The 20927-nt window shown below is 36.7% G+C and overlaps 1 protein-coding gene across 3 annotated transcripts; it reads right to left on the reverse strand.

The window, feature by feature from the left end:
- Positions 1 to 5115: 5115 nt before the first annotated feature.
- RCHY1 (ring finger and CHY zinc finger domain containing 1) lies at positions 5116 to 20885 on the reverse strand. Of its 3 annotated transcripts, XM_081245030.1 has the most exons (9): positions 20680 to 20885; positions 15888 to 16007; positions 15514 to 15629; positions 10497 to 10575; positions 9010 to 9054; positions 8841 to 8899; positions 8726 to 8752; positions 7634 to 7754; positions 5128 to 5817 (listed from the first exon to the last, which is right to left on the reverse strand). In XM_081245030.1, the coding sequence occupies exons 1-9, from the start codon at positions 20767 to 20769 to the stop codon at positions 5689 to 5691; spliced, it is 786 nt and encodes a 261-aa protein (XP_081101156.1). In that variant the 5' UTR covers positions 20770 to 20885; the 3' UTR covers positions 5128 to 5688. The 3 variants fall into 3 exon arrangements, with proteins under 3 accessions (XP_081101158.1, XP_081101156.1, XP_081101157.1); XM_081245031.1 differs by lacking the exon at positions 8726 to 8752; XM_081245032.1 differs by lacking the exons at positions 15514 to 15629; positions 15888 to 16007; positions 20680 to 20885 and adding an exon at positions 12061 to 12622 and having other exon boundaries at positions 5116 to 5817.
- Positions 20886 to 20927: the final 42 nt, after the last annotated feature.

Consider the following 20927-nt stretch of genomic DNA (forward strand, 5'->3'; position numbering starts at 1 on the left):
AAGTGGGCAGAGAGGGAACCTACCTCAACATAATAAAGGGCATATATGGCAAACTCTCAGCAAACATCATTCTCAATGGTGAAAAACTGAAAGCATGTCCTCTAAGATCAGGAACAAGACAAGGATGTCCACTCTCACCACTATTATTCAACACAGTTTTGGAAGTCCTAGCCATGGCAATCAGAGAGGAAAAAGAAATACAAGGAATACAAATTGGAAAAGAAGATGTAAAACCGTCACTGTTGCAGATGACATGATACTATACATAGAGAATCCTAAAGATGCCACCAGAAAACTACTAGAGCTACTCAATGAATCTGGTAAAGTTGCAGGACACAAAATTAATGCACAGAAATCTCTTGCATTCTTATACACTAATGATGAAAAATCTGAAAGAGAAATTAAGGAAACACTCCCATTTACCACTGCAACAAAAAGAATAAAATACCTAGGAATAAACCTACCTAGGGAGACAGAAGACCTGTATGCAGAAAACTATAAGACACTGATGAAAGAAATTAAAGATGATATCAACAGATGGAGAGATATACCATGTTCTTGGATTGGAAGAATCAACGTTGTGAAAATGACTATACTACCCAAAGCAATCTACAGATTCAATGCAATCCCTATCAAATTAGCCATGACATTTTTTACGGAACCAGCACAAAAAATCTTAAAATTTGTATGGAGACACAAAAGACCCCGAATAGCCAAAGCAGTCTTGAGGGAAAAAAACGGAGCTGGAGGAATCAGACTCCCTGACTTCAGACTATACTACAAAGCTACAGTAATCAAGACAATATGGTACTGGCACCAACATAGAAACATAGATCAATGGAACAAGATAGAAAAGTCCAGAGATAAACCCACGCACCTATGGTCAACTAATCTATGACAAAGGAGGCAAGGTTATACAATGGAGAAAAGAAAGTCTCTTCAATAAGTGGTGCTGGGAAAACTGGACAGCTACACGTAAAAGACTGTAATTAGAACACTCCTTAACACCATACACAAAAATAAACTCAAAATGGATTACAGACCTAAATGTAAGACCAGACACTATAAAACTCTTAGAGGAAAACTTAGGAAGAACACTCTTGGACATAAATCACAGCAAGATCTTTTTTGATCCACCTCTTAGAGTAATGGAAATAAAAACAAAAATAAACAAACGGGACCTAATGAAACTTCAAAGCTTTTGCACAGCAAAGGAAACCATAAACAAGACGAAAAGACAACCCTCAGAATGGGAGAAAATATTTGCTAACGAATCAACAAAGGATTAATCTCCAAAATATATAAACAGCTCATGCAGCTCAATATTAAAAAAACAAACAACCCAATCCAAAAATGGGCAGGACCTAAATAGACATTTCTCCAAAGAAGACAGATGGCCAAGAAGCACATGAAAAGCTACTCAACATCACTATTAGAAAAATGCAAATCAAATCTACAATGAGGTATCACCTCACACCAGTCAGAATGGGCATCATCCTAAAATCTACAAACAACAAATGCTGGAGAGGGGGTGGAGAAAAGGGGACCCTCTTGCACTGTTGGTGGGCATGTAAATTGATACAGCCACTATGGAGAACAGTATGGAGGTTCCTTAAAAAACTAAAAATAGAACTACCATATGATCCAGCAATCCCCCTACTGGGCATATATCCAGAGAAAACCATAATTCAAGAGGACACATGCACCCCAATGATCATTGCAACACTATTTACAATGGTCAGGTCATGGAAGCAACCTAAATGCCCACTGACAGACGAATGGATAAAGATGTGGTACATATATACAATGGAATATTACTCAGCCATAAAAGCGAACGAAACTGGGTCATTTGTTGAGACGTGGATGGATCTAGAGACTGTCATACAGAGTGAAGTAAGTCAGAAAGAGGAAAACAAATATCATATTAACGCATTATGTGGAACCTAGAAAATGGTAGAGATGAACCAGTTTGCAGGGCAGAAATTGAGACACAGACGTAGAGAACAAATGTATGGACACCGAGGGGGGGAAGCCACGGGGGGTGGGGATGGTGGTGTGAGGAATTGGGCGATTGGGATTGACATGTGTACACTGATGTGTATAAAATTGATTACTAATAAGAACCTGCGGTATAAAAAAATAAATAAAATAAATGAAAAAAATGCTAACTGAATTAATAAAGATTATCAAAAAAAAACTGGAACAATACTATAAAGACATCAATGTGTGGAATCTGGGCTTAATCAAATATACGGTAGGGAACCTGTACATCATTTTGACTAAAATTATAACAAGTAAGTTTAGGAAAAGTAATCTGGCAAGATTAAGTAATCTGGACATGAGGGAGACAGAAAGTGAAATCAGATGGAAGACAACCAAGTAGGTATGAAACTATTATGGGAATGAAAACAGATGTGTAAGAACAAATTACAAAAGCAGACCTGCCTAAAGGTGGCATGTAATACAAAGGATTAACTGGACAAGCACAAGGGAAAAAAAATCGACATGAAAATGACAAGAAATAAGTCCACTTAGTAAGAAATAAATTCAGTGAAAATAATACAAATGGCAAAAACTGTAAGAGAACTTAGAGATGATTAAAGAAATGACACAGACTTTTGAACATCCATTTCAAGTTAATTAATTCACTTCAAATTAATGTATTCACTACTGAACACCTATTAGGTGTCAAGCACGTATAAGATAGGATGTTGGCTCCTTACTACTCACATTTGTTGTGATTCATGACCAAAATGTTTTTAATTAAAAGAAAATTAAATATGGGTACAATATGAAAATAGGTTTTAGTGGAAAAAAAACAAAAATGAGTTTAAAAATCTATGACACCATAAACATACTACTACTTCAAACATGAGCTAAAGTCAATATCATACACAACTCCACAAACTGGTTAAGAAGACTCTAGAAACTACAAGAGGTAAAAAGTGAACTTGATATACACACTTCATTAATGATAAAAGGGACCAACAGGCTTCCATGCATCAAGAAATTCATAAACATATTGAGTTACTGGTTTTTACAGTAAGTATACTGTACATACAAATTCTATGGCAAGGCAATCTGACTTATTTTAGGGACAGACAATTCTGCTCTACCTTATTTCAGGGACAGACAATTCTACCATACCACCATACTAAAGATCAGACTAAGCATTTAACATTCCTAAGCTTTTTTTAAAGTCTCTATGAACAAGAAAAGAACGGTTATCCATTAAAAAATATTAACAGTAAGTCATCTCTGAAAGGTAAGTTTTTTTTAACCTGCTTTTCCTATCTCTTTCCTACAATAAAGATATTTTTGAATTAGGACAAGCCAAAAAATTTTTTAAGATTTTCCATTTTAAGTATTATGGATTGAATGCTAAGGAACTTCTGACTGTGAATGAGAACTGTTAAAGGATTTTAAGCATTGAATTGACATGCCATGGACAAACCCTTGAAGGAACCCTTGGTACATAAACTTCAAGGGCATTTGAAAACTGCTTCAAGCACATGACTGGATATCATAAACAAGCTTTTACATTACCAAATCTGCATTATTTTGGACAGATTTGCATCCTGAGTTGAAGACATAACTAATCAGATTTAGAGTTAAAAGAAGACAACTAAAAATGGAAGGTCTATCAAATCACAAGCTCCTCCATGACAGATGACTTAGCTATCAAGGGTAGTTTAGCAAAGTGAAAGTTTGAGTTAAAGGCAGCATGGAATAGTGGGTTTGGGGTCATAGACCTGGATCTGGTTCCCAGCTCCAATACTGAGTGTCTGTCACTAACTCAAGCATGTCATTTAACCTCTGAACTTCAGCCTTCTCATCTATGAAATGATAGCACCTACCCTACATAATTATGGTAGTGATTAATGCTAATCACTAAGCCTGGCAAACAGCAGATGCTCAAATCAGAACTTTGTTACTATTACAATACTCACTCCTACTCAAAGAGCCAATGATTCTATGATTAAAGCAACAGTATGATTTAGATCAGTTTAGCAGGATTAGATAACAGAAATAAAAAGTAATACAACTGGAAAACTAGTCTTCCTTATCTGTATACTGACTGGTGATACCTACCAAACTATCCCATACCTTCCCCAAATCAAGATCAGCACGAGTGCTCCGCCCAGGCGGCGGAAACGGACAAAGGGAGAGAACACAAGAGCAGAACATGGAAGACAGCAAGACAGGATACAATAAAGAAGATCTGGGCCCCAAACTGGAAATCAATACTGCTGCCCTGACTTCCTTGCCAGCCCAGTGGTCAAGATTCTGTGCTTCCACTGCAGGGCGTGCAGGTTCGATCCCTAGTCGGGAAACTAAGATTCCCGCAGGCCACACGGAGTGGCCAAAACAAACAAACAAACAAATACTGCTACCTTTGTCCAGGTAGAGATTTCAACAAAGAAATAAATGTACCAGAAATGTTAGGATTTTTAGTTAAAAGGCTATCTTCCTTACTCACAGGAGATTCAACTAGCTCAAAGCTGGAAACATAATTGGTGTTTAATAAATACCTGTCGACTGATATGTACACATTTTACTTCCTAACCTAAAGCTTTTTATAAACAGACTAAGTTGGATACTGGGACACTGCTGTAAAAAAGTTCAGGTCATCAAACATTTTTGTGTACCATGTTCCTGAATTAAGAGGTATATTTAATTCCATCACGAGTCCCTGAAGAAGTTACATTTCATGTCCCTTCTACTCATCCATACCTACTTTCAAGCATTTAGAGAAGAAAGAATCCACCCCATTCACAACAAAGGCAACCACTGCATACATAAAGAAAAACAAGGAAAAAGCTAGTCAAGTGTGAAGAACACTAGAATGTAACACCATGTAGGCAGGGACTTTGGTCTGTATTGTTCACTGTTATCTCTATAGCATCTAGAACCATAGCCAGCACATAACAGTTGCTCACTAAATAACTGCTGACCGAATAAATTATTCTTTGAAAAAATGATTTCGGACAACCAAAACGATTATTTTCAATGTTGATGGCTTTCTTAAGGCTTAGAGTAGTTCTATTATTTTACCTTTTTCCCAATTACTCTTTTAGAAGAATACTTCAAGATAAAGAAAAGAGGATTGCTCTGAGCCAAAAATAGATAGCCTTGGGAAAAAAACTTTCTATAAAATACTGTTTCAATATAGTTTTATTAGCAGTTATTTCATCAAAATTCACATTTACAGGATCCAAAGGACCATCTTAGAAAATTCTAAAGTATATGTAATTAGAGTTTAACAGTAAGATAGAACATATTCTCATAGCACACCCCTTAAAAAGTCAAGAATAATACTGAGAAGTAAGTACAGTTCTATCAAGAACTAGAAATGAATTCTGTGTGCATAGTGTCACTTAAAACAAAGTTCCATGTAAGTATAATACACCTATGGATGTGAATTTCAGTGGCAAACATTAACTTCCAAACAACTGACACCAAAGGAATTTCCAATTAAAACACAAGCATGGTGGCTTTCACTCAATGTAGAGCTGTGATAATTCTATGAAGAAACCCTGAATCCTTAAGTCCTGTAATAAGATTTTACCCTGTGACACTAATACAAAACACATCAACTCTAATGCACAGATTCTGACGCATCATGACAAAAAGATAACCTTTTTCTATACTAGAAAATGCTGAGTTGTCCAGTGCAGTATAGGCTGGTCATTGCTGATCTACTGAAATTCTACGGCCTCCAGACTGAGCAGTATTGTAGGACTCACAAATATTACATTTCATGCCTAATATATGGAACTGGACTGTAGATTTTCCATTGCAATCATTGCAGAGAATCTGAAAAGAGATGAATTAAAATTAAGTATACTAAACCTTATAGATAGAAAGTGGCACTGTCTGCTCAAAACAATTCCTCGAAAATCATACTGAAGATATGAAAACATACATATGTTAAGTCTAAAGTTTCCATAAATAGAAATACCTTTTATTTGTTCACTAAACACTCTTAATAAGAGAGTAGCTTTGAATTTAGAAAATGAAAATGTTGATTTGAGCTAAGAAGTCTTATTTTAAAATAGTTCCCAAATAGTATAAATAGTAGTAGCAAAAAAATTAACATAGGCATCATAATCAGATCAACACCTATACTAATTCAAAACAACACACAATTTCATTATTTTTTGTTGACACTTAGAATATTATCTTAGTTAACAAAACAAATTTTTACATACTTATAATATTTTTGCTTATTCTTTAATATACTAAGTTCCTAGCCTTCCATGCCTCAAAAATGAATTAAAGTCCAAAAGAATACTTTCTAAAGTTGAACAAATAAAAAGCTTTTGGCTCGTCCCTAAAATGACAATAAGATGCCACTTAGGAATTAATCTCTTCTAGTACTGAGATCCTGAAAAATAAAAAAGGTGTTAACCTGAAAAAAGATCAATAAATTACTATGTGAGAAAAGCATTAGCTTTAGAAGAGCCACACCATAATAAGTAGAAAACACCCTAATTTTCTCTAAATTGTAATTTGGAAAGTAATTCTTTTAAGAATATGATCTAAATGTAGAAAGTAGATTACTCATTGCCTAGAGCTAGAGGATTAAGGAATGACTGCTAATGGCTATGGGGTTTTCCTTTTGGGGTGATGAAAATATTCTAAAATTGATGGTGGTTATGTTTGCACAACTCCAAGAATACACTAAAAAGCACTGAACTGGGTATTTTAAATGGATGAGTTGTATGATATGTGAATTATATCTCAATAAGGCTGTTATTTTTAAAAATGATCTAAATAGGACATAGCACACTACAGCCTCTATTAAAACATGACGCAACTATCAGTATTACAAAAGTGATCTTTCATTGATGTTACTAACAATTCAATTATCCACATGAATTATGAAATGCACCAGTGTGAATAAAACCGAAAATAATTTTTATCTGGCTTTGTTAAGTGGTTTTTATCTTCTTGTGTAGAAGTATCTGAAATGAAGATGTTTTGAAAATTCATATGTCAAACAATTATTAAAGCACCAGAAAGCTATCTACTTTCCAATTCTAACCTGTAACTGAATGTACTATGCTGAGACTAGATAGCAGCACATCTCAATTAATGGAGAAAAGATGATCATTCTCCACAAGGCAAAAGGCACAGAAATACCTCTTATATTTTAGATTACAGGCTAAGACCAAATAAAGTCTTAGACTAAAAAGGGTAATAAACATTAAAAACCAAGAAGTATTCTTTAAAAAAAAAAAATCAGTAAACATGTTTGCCTGAAATAAAATTTAAAATAATTAAAATGAAAACATAACTAAAATAAAACATCAAACCAGTGATCCACCTCTACTCAGTTACATTACCAACTGACTCTGTTAAGTAATATGTAAATTATTCAGAATAAAGTTTTTGCCTGCCATCTAGTGTTGGGAAGAATTTCACAAAGATATTCTTGGATTTTTTTTTCCTGGTCTTTTGAGTTCAGAGTAACTAAAATTTAAAGATTATTCTGTCCTTCCCATTAATCATCACATTGGCATCTACGCCCAAAGAGTATTTTTTAGACAGATCTGAGCAAAAGGGCAAAAATAAACAAGAACATCAACAAGGAACCTGAAACGTTTTTTTAAGCATTGATTCTACTCACATCCACAGTCATGTTCTGATATTCTGATGGCATAGGAGTCTGTGCTACCTCATCATCCAGCTGTCTCCAGTACCTAGTCATATCTAAAGCAGAGTGCATACATAATGGACATCTGTAGCCTCTAGGAGAGATAAAAGTTATTTCCCAAACATTAAATGGGGAGTATATCAACTCAGGTATACAAGAAGATGCATGCTAACTGGTACATAAACCATCCAAGATAGGTATTATTTTATATTTCAAGATCATCTTACAAATCTGGAAACTTTCATAATATAAAAGTTTTCAATTAAATCCTGTGTCATAGGGTATTTTTTAAACCTACTTCTTTTTCCTCAGTTCTCTAAAATGAAGAGGAATTACTCAATAGTCTCTGTAGAATATACTCAATATATTTTAAAAACCAATTAAACTGCTTTTTAGCTAAACAGCCTCAATTTCTTAATCTATTCAAGCAAAGGAGATTGTATTCCTTAAAACTTATTCAGATCATATTATTTCCTTTCTAAAAGTTCTGAAAAAGTTCCCTTCTATCTGGCTCTTAAAGTTTCTACTCATTAGTTTGCAAGACCAAAATACATTTACACAGTCTCCTCTTTCCTAACTATTTGCATCCCACTTTAGCATCCTTTCCCCACAACAAAATCAGCATTAGATAAATCTTGTTATCAGCTTTTTTTAGCAGGTCATTATACTGAGCCAATAAAACAACTAAGAATTTTGAGCAACATGCCTCAGCATTTTTATTTTTTCCAACGCTATGACTGCCTCTGGCAGAGACTGAGCTCCCCAATAAGTATAGCCAGAAAATGAGTTATCTGTCTCAAGTTGCGGGATGAGATAAGGCATAGCAGAAACATGAGGACAAAGGTATAGTCCTATGCCCCCACCATGCTTTTTGCTCAATTTAACACTACCCATCTACCCAACCCATCTCGAGAGAAATATCTACCATGTCCAATATGGTGCTAGTAACTGCAAGGTTTGCCCATTTCCCCCTCCCCTCAAAAAAACAAAAAAAAAAAAGGAAAGAAAAGAAAAGAAAACAGAGGTCTTACAATTACAGTTTTTTAAATCCCATGAAACACTCACTCTTTCAACATTTCTTCATAACACGTTCTGAAAAATATAACATTATTTTAATAAAGCAAAAAGTACCTCCACTATTTCCAAACATTTTTTAGGAAAAAAAACAAAGTTACTTTACCTGTGTAAAAGGTGTCCACATGGCAAGACATGAGCAACAATACGGGATGTGTGAATGTCCTGTAAAAGAAAATAAATGTTAGTGCTTAATTACATGAAGACAGTATAAATACCCAGTATTTTAAATTCAAGAGGGGATATCTCCAAAACAAAAAATATTTTAAGCTTACCTCCAAACATATTGGACAATTCTGCCGGGAAACATTTTCAATACACTGTTTAAAAGCAAAACTAAAATTATCAAAGCTTAACTAGATGGAAATGATATAACCATAGTATTAATAATAAAAACTAAGGAAACAATACCAACTTATTAAAGATAATAATGAACATTAATACACATTTCTTATATGTCAGACAAAAATTGAAGTTAACTCTCACAACTATGGCTTTGCACGTTACCTGAAACAATGAAATTGCTTAATATGTCTTAATTATTCAAATTATCTTCATTTTTTAAATAAATAATAACAGTTCATATTATAGAGATTGTACTACATGCCATATGCCAAGTTCATTACCTGTATTACCTCAATTAATTCCCACAACACTAAATGAAACAGGTACAATTATTACCCCATTTTACAGATGATGTATTTGAGGCCTAGAGAAGCTAAAGAACTCCCAAAATTATACGGTAGCAAGAGGTGGAAATATATTTGAGCTCCAACACGGTGCCCACAAGGCCTGAGTTCTTAACTGGACAAGACAGTGTCTGATTAGGTGTGAGGAGGTAAGAGAAAAAGCACCAAGCCATGGATGATGCCCAGGTTTTTTAACTAAGCACCTGAGTAGATGATACGACCATTTACTAATATAAACAATAAAAAATAACTAAGAAACAAAATAAAAATACCACAAGAGAAAATGAGTATACAGTTTTCTAAAGACAACACAGCAAGCATATCTTGCTATCACCCTAAACTCAAGACGGTAAAACCAAACCCAATCTTTCATCTCCTACAAATTCACAATCTATTAATCAAGTACTTTAAGCCAGCACTAAAATCCTTGGGTGTCATCTTTATTCAGCCCCATTGTTTCTCCCTTATACTCATCACAATATCCCCTATGTTCATTATTCATCTCACCACCTCAGTATTTTAGACCAGTTATTATCTAGTATCTATTTTTAAAACACCCTCGTTAGTCTCTCCATTCTCTAAATTCCTGGATAGAAACAGTACTATAAATGATAGTTTATTAGATTTTCTCCTAAGTAATGAAAAATAATTTTTAACAGGCCTAGGATCATGACATAAAATTTCTACATCCAAATGAAAAATATTTGTCTAATTATGAAAGGAATACTGAATTTTCTTGGAATGCTGTGTTAACAAAAGGTTACACTGCTCTGTATTTCTCCTGTACCACACTTTTTAAAAGCTATTCTTAAAACCAATATCAATGATAAGCATCCATAAGCCAATTTAGAAGTTGTCTACATTATACTAATAACTGATGGAAGTATTCTTATAGATCAGATATTCTAAGGTGTATACTTTAGAATATCTACTTAATACTGCTGAAAGATAAAAAGCGACATGACTGTACTCGGTAATATCTGAAAATGAGCATGCTTTTAAACAAATTAGGATTTGAACTGTTTTCAAAAACACTGTAATACTTTTTAAATCATGCAAACTGAATTATATACCTTGTGCTTTCCTTGGAGATTTATTGTGAGGCATAAGTTACATTTCAGACAGTGGAAAAAATCTTCCTTTGGACCAATCCTAAAAAAAGTATGAAAAACAAACACGTTTTTTACTACAGTGATAATCTGTTCATCATATATGAGTTTAGTTTCACTGCAAAGAAAGTTCAAACCACACTGAATAAATGAGGTAAACCCCTACCTCCCCAACAGCGTTCCCCAAATGTAAAAGCACTATAAGCAGAATGGTACCTACCCTTCCATGTCTTTTTTTCCTATAAAATTGCCCATATATATATACAGACACACACACTTTGGGTTTTGTTTTTTACATAGATGGATTCTTTCTATATATCCTGTTCTGCAACTTTCTGAAGAAAACAATTATTTCCTGAAGAGTATTCTATGTATGAATACATAGAACCACTTTACTCCTCTCCACAGTTTCATAATATTACATGGTATGGATAGATCATAATTTTTTAAATATTCTTCTATTGATATAATTTACTATCTTTAGTTAATACCATGATACAGTAAATATCTGTATACAGACATCACTCAACCTACATGTTGATGACTTTTTGTAAGATTCCGAAAAGTGAAACTATGGGGTCAGAGGGCATTGCATCATCAGTTCTGATGCTGCCAAACTGACCTCCAAAGACAGTACAGTTTATACTCCCACCAACAATGTGTGACAGCACCCATGTTCCCTACAACCTAGCCAACGCTGGTGACCTACATGACAGACGAATTTGAAAAGTCTTTTTAATTTGCATTTCTCAAATGATGAGACAGGGAGCATATTTTAATGTTTATGAACCATTTGGATTTCTCCCATGGATTGCCTGTTCATGTGCTTGGTTCATTTTTCTACTAGGGTATTTGTCTTTCATCAATTTAAAAGAGGTCTTTTTGGGACTCCCATGGTGGTCCAGGGGTTAAGACTCCGTGCTCCCAATGCAGGGGGACCAGGTTCGATCCCTGGTCAGGGAACTAGATCCTGCATGACACAACAAAGATCCCACACGCAGCAACAAAGATCCTGTGTGCCGCAACTAAGGCCCAGCACAGCAAATACATAAATATTTTTTTAAAAGCTCTTTTTTTAAACTGAAGTATATACTTGATTTACAATATTATATTAGTTTCAAATATACAGCAGAGTGATTCAATATTTTCATAGAGGACTCCCCTGGTGGCACAGTGGTTGAGAATCTGCCAGCCAACGCAGGGGTTCAACCCCTGGTCCGGGAAGATCCCACATGCTGTGGAGCAACTAAGCACGTGCGCCACAACTACTGAGCCTGAGCTCTAGAGCTTGCAAGCCACAACTACTGAGTCCGCATGCTGCAAGTACTGAAGCCTGCACACCTAGAGCCCATGCTCCGCAACAAGAGAAGCCACCGCAATGAGAAGCCCGTGCACCGCAGCGAAGAGTAGCCCCCGCTCACTACAACTAGAGAAAGCCCGTGTGCAGCAACGAAGACCCAAAGCAGCCAAAAATAAATTAAAATTTAAAAAAACATTTCATAGATTATACTCCATTTAAAGTTATTACAGGGCTTCCCCGGTGGCGCAGTGGTTGAGAGTCTGCCTGCCAATGCAGGGGACACAGGTTCGTGCCCCAGTCCAGGAAGATCCCACATGCCGCGGAGTGGGCCCGTGAGCCATGGCCGCTGAGCCTACACGTCCGGAGCCTGTGCTCCACAACGGGAGAGGCCACAACAGTGAGAGGCCCGCATACCGCAAAAAGAAAAAAAAAAAAGTTATTACAAAATAATGGCTATTATTTCCCTGTGCTGTACAATATATCCTTGTTCTTTATCTATTTTATACATAGTAGTTTGCATCTCTTAATCCCTTACCCCTGTATCTTGCCCCTCCCTCCCCTCTCTCTTCCCACTGGTATCCACTAGTTTGTTTTCTATATCTGTGAGTCTGTTTCTGTCTTGTTATATACATTCATTGTTTTTTTTTTTAGATTCTACATATAAGTGATAACATACAGCATTTGTCTTTGTCTGGCTTTTCACTAAGCATAATACTCTTTAGGTCCACCCATGGCATTGCAAATGGCAGAATTTCATTCTTTTTCTGTGGCTGAGTAATATTCCTGTGTGTGTGTGTGTGTGTGTGTGTGTGTGTAAGTGATACTGTTATGAACAGTACCACTTGGGGTGCATGTACCTTTTCAAATTAGTGTTTTCATTTTTTTCGAATATGTACCCAAGAGTGGAGTTGCATATAGTATCATATGGTAGTTCTACTTTTAGTTTTTTTGAGGAACATTATTTAAAGGAGCTCTTCACATATCTTGGGTATTAATCGTTTTCACTTGCATGTTACAATTATTTTTCTGGTATGTCATCTTTTGTCATACAGTCATTTTAATTCTTATGTAATAAAAAGACATATTTCCCTTTATGCCTTATGCTTCTGCCTCTGGTCTTGAAAAGACTTTTGAAACCTATAGGTCATGAACATATTCCTCTATATACTTCTGATACTATGGCTTATAATTTTTATATTTTTCTTTCATCCATTTGAAATGTCTTAGGTATGGTAAAGGTGAGATTGCTAGTTGTCCCCAAATTTCTCTCATACCTCTTCTTGCACAACAACAGAACATTTAGCTAGGCACAGGGCTGTCCAGAATAAAAACTATTTTCTAACTTCTCTGAAGGTATGAACAGAAGAGACAAATGAAAATTCTGTCTCATGCCCTTAGGAGAAAAGGGTATACCTTCCCTTCACCTATTTCCCCCTTTCCACTGACCAGAATATGGACTCTTCTAAACTATGTAGGCCAGAAAATACCTTATGGATGGCAAAAAAATAAGAGGAACCTGGACTTCTGTTTAATTAACTACATGGTTCAGACTTTTCCATAAGAAACATAAATGTCTACCTTTTTTGAAGCACTTGTTATTCAGAGTTTCTGTCACAACATGCTAAAACCATATTCTAATGAATGCACAGTTTTAGTAATCAATTTTTTGTTCCCAAATGGATAATCAATTTTCCTAATGCCCTTTCCCCTGATCTGAAATAAATTCATATGTATAAATATGTGAATGTACACACACACACTCACAAACACACTGTTCTTCCCTTTATCTATTTGTCTATTCCTGTACAAAGAACACACCATTTGAATTACTCTAACTTTATCATGTTTTGATTATGTGGAAAGGCACCCCCTCCTTGTTATTCTTCCTTTTCAAAATCTGCTTAGCTATGTGAATTTTCTCTTCCAGGTAAAATTTAGAATCAGCCTGTCAAATTCCACAGGTAAAACCCTGCAGGGAGGCTTCCACTACTGCCCAAGACAGAATAAGAGAGACTGGATCTACCCTCCTGCCTAAAACAACCACCACAAAACCCAAACAAAATATATGAAACAAGTTTCACTGAACATCAGGCAATGAAGGACAGTGATCTGTGAGATACAGGAAGCAAATTAAGTGAGCCCTACAATTGCCCCAGTTTACTGCTTAGAGCACCTCCAGGCCAAACAAGTTGAAGGAAGTAAGGCAGAGTCAAAAAGACTTCCTGACTGAGAAGATGGCTGGAGTTCACAGGACAGAGTACCAGAGAGGACAGAGCTGCACAGGGGAGCCCCTCAGGTATTTAGCAGGATACACATCAGTGAGTGCATGTGAGGAAACTACCCAAGGCCAGAGAAAGAACCATCCAAGAGAACTAGAAGGAACAGTGCTCAGCATTCAGACATGGCCAGGATCAGTGCTTACTCCCATCAGCCAGATTGGAAAACCTTAGAACTCATGGGATACTGGGCAGAGTACTCAGGAAGGTACTGAGTAATACCTCAGTAGTGAGGAATAATTATTCCTATAATAAGCACACCTCCAGATCCATCTAACAAATTATAAAAGCAAGTCCCAGAAGTACCAAACTGTTTCCAAGTAACTTAACTGCATCTCAAAATAAAGCTCACGAAGATTTGTAGGAATATGAAAATATCCCAACAAGGTAAAAATCACAATGTCTGGTATCCAACAACGATCAGTGACACAAAGCAGCAGGAAAACCCAACCAAAAAAGAATAATCCATCAATCAGAATCAATCCAGAACTGACACAGACGTTAGAATTAGCAGAGAACATTAAACCAATTATTATTACTATATTCCATACGTTCAAATACTATAGACATGAAAGATATAAAAAAGACCCAAATCAAACTTCTAGAGTTAAAAACTAGAAAAGGTTGTTTGCTTATGATTGGTACATCTTTTGGTATGTTTGTTATCCTTCCTTAAAAACAACTACATAAAAGAAAAGAAAGCGATTTAAAATTCTCCAGTGGGATCAAGGAGAAAGGATTAACAGAGAATACTTAAGAGCTCCAGCAGTATTGGTAACGTTCTATTTCTTAAAATGAGTGGCTTGTTGTATTAGTATACTTTAAAACATACACATGTTACATATATGCTTATGTATACATCTAACACTTCAGGATTTTTAGAAAGAAAAAAAGTCCTATATACCAACATGTCAATAGTACCTTGTCAGTGGGTGATTGGATTTCAGGCTGTTTTATCAATACTTTCATTCTTTCTACTTTTCTGTATTTTCCAATTTTTAAGTCTGTAGTGATTTTATCAAAACTTTTGACAACTTTTTTTAAATTAATCTTCAAAAAGGAAAAAAATCTACCCTAATTTTTTACCTTCGTTGCCTACAAAACACTTCATATAAAAGCGTATTTTCTACCCCAAAGTTAAAATTTAAATAGGCACACAATTGTTGATGGCCTAGTTAAATGATGAAGGCATGAAGAAACTTTTTAGAATAATGGAAATTTTTTTTATCTTGATTTGTGTTGGTAGTAACACAGTATATATATTTGTCAAAAGTTACTGAACTGGATACTTAAAATGAATGTATTTTATAAGATGTATCAATAATTATATTCCAACTAAGTTTATTTTAAAAACTACTATTCCTCAGATATATCAAAAGCAATTAGAAAAGAATGCATACAGTACCTACAAATTCCACAGTTTTCACAATGATACTGTTTCTTGTCTTTGTCAAACAGATGGCACAAACTGCAATAATATTCTCCAAACAATGTGCTACATTCTTCACAAGTCTGTTGTGCCTAAAAAAAAAAAAACACATGTAACTAAAAAATTAGAGTTTACCAAAACATTTTGAATTACTATTTAAATATCCAGAATTTTTATTAATGTACATGCAGTTTTATCTTTACAAGTTTTTATATACTGAAATCCAAGATAACGCTTACTTTAAGAGCTAAAGAAGCCATACTGGCAATACTCTTGATTAAAATTTTAAAACCACCTTAGGATAATTTTTTTAAAAAGAAAGAAAGTAGAAATTTGTGATAAAATCTTACACGTTGGATTTTTTCACAGTTTATGCACTGCACTTCCTTTACTTTAAAGCGATCTAGCAGATGATCTTCACTGTTATCATGACACAACCGGCAAGAATAAAGCTTGTCACAGCATGGTGCCTAATCCCCAAGGGAGAAAAACAGTTATAAGAAGTAAGAATAGACAAGTTTGCAATGCAAAAAGAAATTTCCTTCCTCCTCCTCCTTGGAACAAGGTCAAAAGATTACAACCAATAGATCATTTGGTAAACTGACACTGAACATGACATTTCACTGTTTTTCCTTCAACATCTAAATTTCTGTATCAAGCTGAACACAACCTTGTAGTTAAAGACAGAAGAACTGTGAAGGATGCAATTCCCTAGATTGCAAAACTAATCCCACAACACCCTAAACTCATTCTCAGCCTAAATGGCAGGCAGGCAATTTCTACCTAGACATTCCAGATAAATTCATTTACCAACTTCAAACCCGAAGCATTAAATACTATAAAGATTATATTTTAGTCCTCTTAAGTTTACTAACCATCAACTATGTATCTGATACTTTAGAAGATGCAATAAACGTAAAAAACAGTCCTTGTTTTCAAGAGCAGCAAAGACTGCCAGTTGTCCAACAAAATCTACTGTCTCCTTCTTCCCGGGCACATGACTGCCCAGCTACACTACAGTTTCCTTGCTGTTACCTGTGACCAAATGACTAAGTTCTTACAAACAGAATACACACGGAAGAAATCAGTGCCACTCCTGGGCCTGCGTATTAAGAAACAGGGCATGCCTCTTCCTCCATGGCAAAATAATACAATGGAAAAAACTTGTCCCTAGGATGATCATGTGAAACAGAGCCTCATTACCAAACTGCATCATTCACCTTGAATTGTTAGGTGAGAAGAAATAAACTCTTTATTCTTTAACTCACATTACTACTGGGTCTTTTTTCAGACCTTACCCTAACCAGTACATGGAGAAGTCTGCAGGCCAGTAAGCTAACCTGATTCTTTGCAGTACACTGTGACCTTTCAGATCCTCTCATTTCTGAAGAATTCCTATGCCATGACTTCCCATAACATAGCTCATTCCTTTCTTATTTTAACACTCAACTGGCTCCTCTTCTTTCCAATATTACTCTTGTCCTAAATCTCAGTTAACTGCACATCCAACAGTGATAATCCCTCCAATACCCTGAACTCTCAGTTCCCTTTCTCACTTCCAATGGCCTTGTCCTCCAACCCTCCGCAGCCACATATTCACAGTCAGGCCGCAAAACAGTGGTTCTCAAATATTTTGGTCTCAACCCCTTTACATATAGTCTTAAAAATTATGGAGGATCCCAAAGAGCTTTTGTTTCTGTGAAATTATTATCTATTGACACCTACCATATTATAAATTAAAACTTACAGGTTTTTAAAATATTACTTATTTTTAAAATAATAGCAACAAATGAATTACATGTTAACATAAATAACATATTTTAATGAAAAACAGCTATATTTCCCCCCCAAATAGGTAGATTCTCATATGTGCTTCTGTATCCACTCAGTTTTGGCTGAAGTATATGAAGAAATTTTGGGCTCACACAAATATGTAGTTGGAAAAGGGAGGGGTATTTTAATAACCTTCTTAGAAAATTATGGATATTCTTCTGATACTACACCAAAACTCAACAAATCTTAAGAACAGGTAGTTGCAACATGAAATCTGAAACTCATCAGTGAACTTTTCTCCCTTCCATTGATCTATCTTGCATTGTGAATGGACCTTTTATCCACCCACTGGTCATTTGGAAAATATCAGTTCACTGAATTATGTAGCTCTTCCCAATGTTCCCACATTTGACATGCAATATCAAAAAATCACATTAGTTAACATCACTAACCATCTTATCAGAAAACTAAGTATTGTGAAGCTTTCAAGTTCACAGAAGCTAACACAGGTTTTCCAAAACTCTAATTTTTACATGAAAGCTTGAATTTTATCACTGCTGATTGTTTTCCTTGCAATGACAGTCTCACTTCCCTCCTAGTCGAGAAAATGTCCAGCAAATACTCAAGTCTGATAATCATAGTTCAAGTAAAAAAATGTCCCATTAAAAAAGAAACTCATTCAGTTCATAATCCAATTGCACAGAGCTTTTCCTCATAACAAGCACCTAATATAAGTCTGCAAAAGTGCCTGATGAAAACATCCCATTTCAAACATACAAAAAAGACATGTATTCAATGGTTGGTATTTTATACAATTAATAATTTTACTGCTTTAATTCTATCAATAACATTATTAAGTGAAACTGGCTTTTTTTTTTTTTTTAAACTATAGGTTTAGTACAGTTCAGTGCCACTGCCTTGATTCATGTTAAGGTGCTAGCAGTTTTAGTCATTAGTTTCACACATGCTAAAAAAGACAATAATGTCTTAGCAGTACAAAGTAGTCTTCTAATGGGCCTCAGGAATTCCCAGGGGTCCAATCACCGACACTTTAAGAACAACTGCTTAGAACAAGAACTGAATCCTGTTTGTATCTTAATTTCAAGCATTAAATTCTCTAACCACTACCTCCTCCTTTTCCAACTAATTCCGCTTCTTCCCTTGCACACACCTTAGTTCCTTCCTTCTCTATTTACATACTCACCTACCCAGAACCCCAACTCTGGTTAAATCCAATTCTCTCCAAGCAAAAGCACCACCACAGTGGCTGTTCTCACGTTGAAGTCATAACCCCTAATAAAAAGTGGGCTCTTACTACCATGTTTCCCTAGTCAATTCCTTCATTCTTCCACCGTCTAGGACTGAACACCTAGATGATTATTTCATATCTTCTCCTCTCTCTTCAAACCTCAAAAACCTCTTCTTCCCCTATGAAAACAGAAATAATCAAAAGAGAACATTCTCCCACAAACTCTGTCAACCTACTTGCAAATGTACCTCACACTGTCTGTCCTTCTGTTACAGCCTACAGCCCATGTTTTTATCTAAGGCCAACTCCTCTCATTGTACACTGGATCCCATCTTCAGTTTGGCTACTCAAAGACAGGGCTCCTACAGTTTTCCCCCTCCCTCCTGCATGATAAATGTTCTCATTTTGGGGGGTCACTTCAAAGAATATACATACATGCTGCAACACCTCCCATCCTTCCCTCCCATGGGAAAAAATAAAATCCCATGATCCCACATCTCCCAACAACCACAGCCTCAATTTTTTTTCTCTCTTTTACAGCACAATTCCAACAATTGTCTATAAAGGCTATGTCCATTTCCACTAATCCCATTCTCTCTTGAATCCACTCCAATCACACTCTGTCCCAACCTCTCCACAGAAACTTTTCTCGTCAAGATCACCAGTGACCTCCTCCTTGCCAAATTTAAAGGCAAACAGCAGCTTTTAATTTAGCTGATTACTTCCTCCTTAAAACTCTTCACTTGGTCTCTCGTATTTAAGAGAAGGGAGGCGGGGGGCAAAAAAGCATTTGATACTCAGGGTCAACTACCTGAGTGCTATGAAACACAGAGGTATTTGTGTGATTTCTTGGGGGGAGAGGAGAGGAGGACGAGGATGTTGAATTCAGTTTTAGACCTGAAGTTTGAAACTCTAACACATCTCGATGGAAATGGAATCATACGGATAGCACTCACTCTCCTTAAACAACACCTGGTGAATGACCACCTTTGAAACAGCTTTATCCAGTGCAGTGGAGGAATGGTCACCAAACCACCGCCTACAAAAAAGGCTTTAGGTTATCCTTACAGGCCTCATACTTTTTTATGAAACAGGAACTTCTATCACCCATATTTTATATGTGGGGCATTAACCAGTAGTTTTCTCAAAAGTACTGAGTTATCGGGCTTCCCTGGTGGCGCAGTGGTTGAGAGTCCGCCTGCCGAGGCAGAGGACACGGGTTCGTGCCCCGGTCCAGGAAGATCCCACATGCCGCGGAGCGGCTGGGCCGCTGAGCCTGCGCGTCCGGAGCCTGTTTTCCGCAACGGGAGAGGCCACAACAGTGAGAGGCCCGCGTACCGCAAAAAAAAAAAAAAAAAAAAGTACTGAGTTAGCAAAGAGCAGAGCTAAAATTTGGGGGGTAGGGTTGTGGGACTCCAAAGCTCAAGCTTTCTAAGCAAAATCTTTAAACCGCTTCTTGCAAGAAAAATTAATGAACTTTAATTGGATGGATGCGAATTTTTAAAATTCGACTAGGAATTTTTCTCAAACAGCTAAAGTAACAGTATATGCATACTAGCCACTCTCCTACACATAATTCCCTAATTAGTGGCAATTACATGACTGTCTTTCTATTACACATACGTTTCCTCCTTGGCAGGCTTAGGCATACTCACTGACTCTAAAACGAAGCTGGCAAGCTGTAAAACTTACTTACGACAGGAGATGAAATCGTATTCTGATTCTACACCTGCTTACCCCTCTTCGCTTATTTCATCACACACCTGAAAGTGATCCTGGAGAAAAGCCGGCACAAGCCTGAGGCTGCCTCAGTCTACTTCTAGCAGCGAAAAGACTAAATAAATGAACCTACTGATAAACCAACCAATGTGCAAGGCCAGGCTCTTCCCAAGCAAGACGAGCTTTGCTCGCAAAGCACAACACAAGAGAATAAGTGGGGCCTGTGGTCGCCTTGCCAAAAACGTTCTCTACAGCAGGAACCCAGTGAGAGGGGAAGGTATCCTGACAACAGCTTAACCTCAAACTTGAGCCCAAAAGCCTAAAACCGCCCTGCCTGCCCACCCCGCCCTCAGCCCAGCCCGGCGGAAGCTCGTAGGGGAAGAGCCCACTGAAATCCTCACCTTCAGGAGACATCCTCTGTCATAGTGTTCGCAGCCCCGCCGCACTTGCGCTTGCCCGCGGGCGCCGTCTTCCCGCGCCGAGGCCGCCATCTCCTCCACCTCCCCTCAAATTCCACGGACCCTTCTCCCCGGACGAAAGCTACGCCCTGAGGAGCATAGCAGCTCTACCCTACCCCCTCCCGAGTACAGCTCCCACCGGAGCCAAGATGGCGGCTAGGCACGTGACCCGGGGCAGTCGGACTTCCGGT

This window comes from Mesoplodon bidens, assembly GCF_964165515.1.
Source record: "Mesoplodon bidens genome assembly, chromosome: 1".
Taxonomy (NCBI): Eukaryota; Metazoa; Chordata; class Mammalia; order Artiodactyla; family Ziphiidae; genus Mesoplodon; species Mesoplodon bidens.